Source organism: Anarrhichthys ocellatus, unplaced genomic scaffold (assembly GCF_004355925.1).
Source record: "Anarrhichthys ocellatus isolate YVR2014 unplaced genomic scaffold, GSC_Weel_1.0 scaffold12, whole genome shotgun sequence".
NCBI classification, from domain to species: domain Eukaryota; kingdom Metazoa; phylum Chordata; class Actinopteri; order Perciformes; family Anarhichadidae; genus Anarrhichthys; species Anarrhichthys ocellatus.
In genome coordinates, this window is record NW_022280042.1 from 6,734,978 (window position 1) to 6,738,163 (window position 3,186).

At 46.9% G+C, this 3,186-nt stretch overlaps 1 protein-coding gene across 2 annotated transcripts in view; it reads left to right on the forward strand.

Moving 5' to 3' along the window:
* The window catches only part of LOC116386221 (zona pellucida sperm-binding protein 3-like), a 4,608-nt gene extending 2,187 nt beyond the window's left edge, over positions 1-2,421 (forward strand). The window contains exons 6-11 of one of the 2 annotated variants that reach the window (XM_031852262.1): positions 461-638; positions 779-896; positions 1,541-1,632; positions 1,720-1,814; positions 2,125-2,199; positions 2,294-2,421. In XM_031852262.1, coding sequence (XP_031708122.1) covers positions 461-638; positions 779-896; positions 1,541-1,632; positions 1,720-1,814; positions 2,125-2,199; positions 2,294-2,421 — 686 coding nt within the window. The remainder of the gene's footprint in view (positions 1-460; positions 639-778; positions 897-1,540; positions 1,633-1,719; positions 1,815-2,124; positions 2,200-2,293) is intronic. The other variant, XM_031852263.1, reaches the window with a different exon arrangement.
* The last annotated feature ends 765 nt before the right edge of the window (positions 2,422-3,186 follow it).

The following is a 3,186-nucleotide window of genomic DNA, read 5'->3' on the forward strand; positions in this document are numbered from 1 at the left end:
CCCCCCCCCCCCCCCCCCCGGTGACAGGGCGTAATTGCAATCACGAGGCCTCGCGGACGTTGCAGATGCTAAACGGCGACTTGATGAACGGCGAACTGAAATTGCAGGCTGCTGCTGACCTGAAGGGGTCACGCACACGATGAAGCGATCAATAAACTGCTTTCTAATTCCAACACTGCAGATGACACCGACTGGTTTTAAATGTTACTTATTGTACAATGAGCATGCACTGTATGACATTATGAAGGTTTTAAACTAGCTCTTGCAGGGCCAGCCGCTCATCTGTTTCTTCAGGTTGTGTAATTAATTTAGTGCTTCTTTAAAGTACTCTTCTGTTATTATTACAGTACCTATGTCAATGCCGCTCTGCCCCACGGGGCATCGTTTTAACTTCCATTTAATCAGATCGCTGGCCCCAGCCTTACTTTTCCTCTTCTGTTCTTCTTCTGGATTTGATTAGAAGACTGGCAGTCGCAGAGGCCTTCCAGAGTTTACCTCGTGAGTGAAGTGATGCAGATTGAGGCGGCGGGCCGCCAGGGCCACCACGTTCCGCTGAGGGTCCACGTGGACAGCTGCGTGGCAACCGTGAGCCCGGACCCCAACTCTCAGCCCGCATACCCCTTCATCAGCAACCACGGGTGAGGCACGGTGGATCGGCTGGGGGAAAAAAAGAAGAGACAGCTGGTCATAATAGCCAAGCTTTAGGTTCCGTTTGCATATCTCATGCCGGGTCTGTGCTCGTGAATATGAATCCTGCGCCTGTATTTTCCCATATAAGGTGTTTGAGTGACGCTAAGATGACGGGAGCCAAGTCTTACTTCATGCAGAGGCGCCAGGAAGATAAACTTCACTTCCAGCTGAAAGCCTTCAGCTTCCCCCACGATCACAGGAATTCAGTAAGTTTGAACTACTGATCTGGAATCGTATAGTCAGACATCTGACTTCTCAGGCGGTTCTGTTCCTGCAATTTGATCACAGAGTGTCTCGAAGTGTTACTTTAACATTCCTTTCGGCGGTCGTCTCGTCTCTTACGCGCTAAGTTGGCACATAAAGTACACATTAGTAAGTGTTGTTTGAAGGCTGTAATACCGTCTGTTATCTGTGCTTTAGTTCAAATACTTTCCAACTGAGGACACGACAAGTCTTCTCACTTTATTGTAATATAAGTTGGTGGAGCTGGGCCATGAATAAATGGCAGGAAATCTCTCTCGTGCATCTGTACAATCAGAGCTTTGGATTTTAATTAACTTTGTGCGTTTTTGCTAATTAGGAAGTTCTACTCCCATATGCAACAGACTGCTTTAAAATCCGTTCTTAAAGACTTCGTGTTTATTGAGGTTTTGGTACAAAACAAGAAGTGTTTGTATATAAACGCCCAAAAAGAAGGTGAAAATCAATGCCAAACACTACTTTTACAGCAGCAGTTACAGAAATGATTCCTGCTTCTACGTGGGGGAATTGAATAAGTGGAGATGCAGTCTGTGCATTATTCTGAACATCACTAACTGTACATGCTGATTTATTTTTAACATTCTCATAGTTCTACATCACATGTCTCCTGAAAGCAACGCAAGTCTCCAAGCCCATCGACTTGCAAAACAAAGCATGTTCCTTCTTGACTGAAGCTAACAGGTTTGCTAAATTTCTTTTAATTTGACTCCTAATGCTGTAACGAGATTCCTTCAGCCTCTAACGCACCGTGCCGTTGTCTCTGGACAGATGGGTGGCGTCAGGTGGAGACAACGCGGTGTGTGGTTGCTGTGAGACCAGCTGCAGCGAGCAGAGACAGAAAAGAAGCCTCGCAGCAGATGTCGGTACAGTTTGCACAAGCAACACTACATTGCACTCTGGGATGAACATTTCATACCGACGCAGGGGAGACATTTAGACACGGCTGTCATATCGAATGTTTTCTGGTACAATCGACAAAAAGAGATCCCGATAAAAGGTATTTGCATGTCCGCCTGGATGGTTTTGAAGTAGCAGGCCTCGCCCAATTCTGTTTAGAAATGAAGCCAAATGATTGCCAGCAACGAGGAGTGAAAGACTGAAAGTGCCTTCGTTTGACGCTGTTTTATGCATCTTCGGAGGATTGATTTTATTTTTTTGTTGCGGTTCCTCCAGAGCCGCAGAGGGAGGGGACGGTGGCTCAGGGCCCCATCCTGCTGGAGGAGCTGACCGAGCTCCAGACTCAAGCAGGTAGGACGGCGCCGGTGGTTTTCACACACGCGTAACACGCAAGACTGGAAGATACGTTCAAATCCACTTTATTTTGTCTTCTCTCCGTCCCCAGCCTCCCGTCAGTCGACGGCCCTGCTGTGTGGAGTGTGTGCGTCGCTGGCCGCGCTGCTGCTGGCTTTCATGGGGGCCTCCATTTGCGGCAGATGCTACAAACCCACTGGACACTTTGTTTGCACCTGATAAATAAAACATTTAAAAGCCTCAACTTTCCTTTTTACGTTCTGCTGAAGCAAAAAATGAAGAAAAATAAGCTTGAAAGATGGAAATGACCCACCTTGAATGAATGTTTTTAAGCTTGCAGTATTTCTCTGCAGGAGGTTCTATTTGGTTGCATCTGGACAGTATGTTGCTCACTATATTCCAGTTTTAGTGCGAAGGCTTGCTGGGGTTAAGCTGTGGTGTCCAGCTTTGCAGAAAATTTGCTGGCTGTAACATGTGCACACAATGAGGCACCGCATATTGCTCCATCAATCAGAGGGCTTCAATACCAAGCAGTGTTTGAGACTCGATGCAATAAATGTATACTTTACTGAATATGGTTTTCATAATGTGCAGGGGGGGTGTTTTGAATGGGAGGGGGTACGAGTCTGTATACAAGTGCTTTGCAAACCAGATGACAAAGGCGAGCGGCGAAGTGGCCCAAAGTGTTCATGCTTAATTCATGCAGGGATGATTTGCATGGTTAATTCTAAGGGAGCGTGCGGCTAGTCAAGGCACTGCCCCGATCTCAGGGAGCTGATCTAATGCACTCCATTGCTAGCAAGCTGCCATGTAATTCACTTGAGCTGCATGAGATTGTCCCATCTTTATACTAATCCACATCAAGAGAACCCTGGCAAAATGAGACTAAAAGCTGAGCGCCGTTGGTTTCGCACTGCGCGGGGAAAACATAAAAACACCGTCCCGGTGGCAATAGTCATATTTTAGCTTCGGGCCACTTTTGGG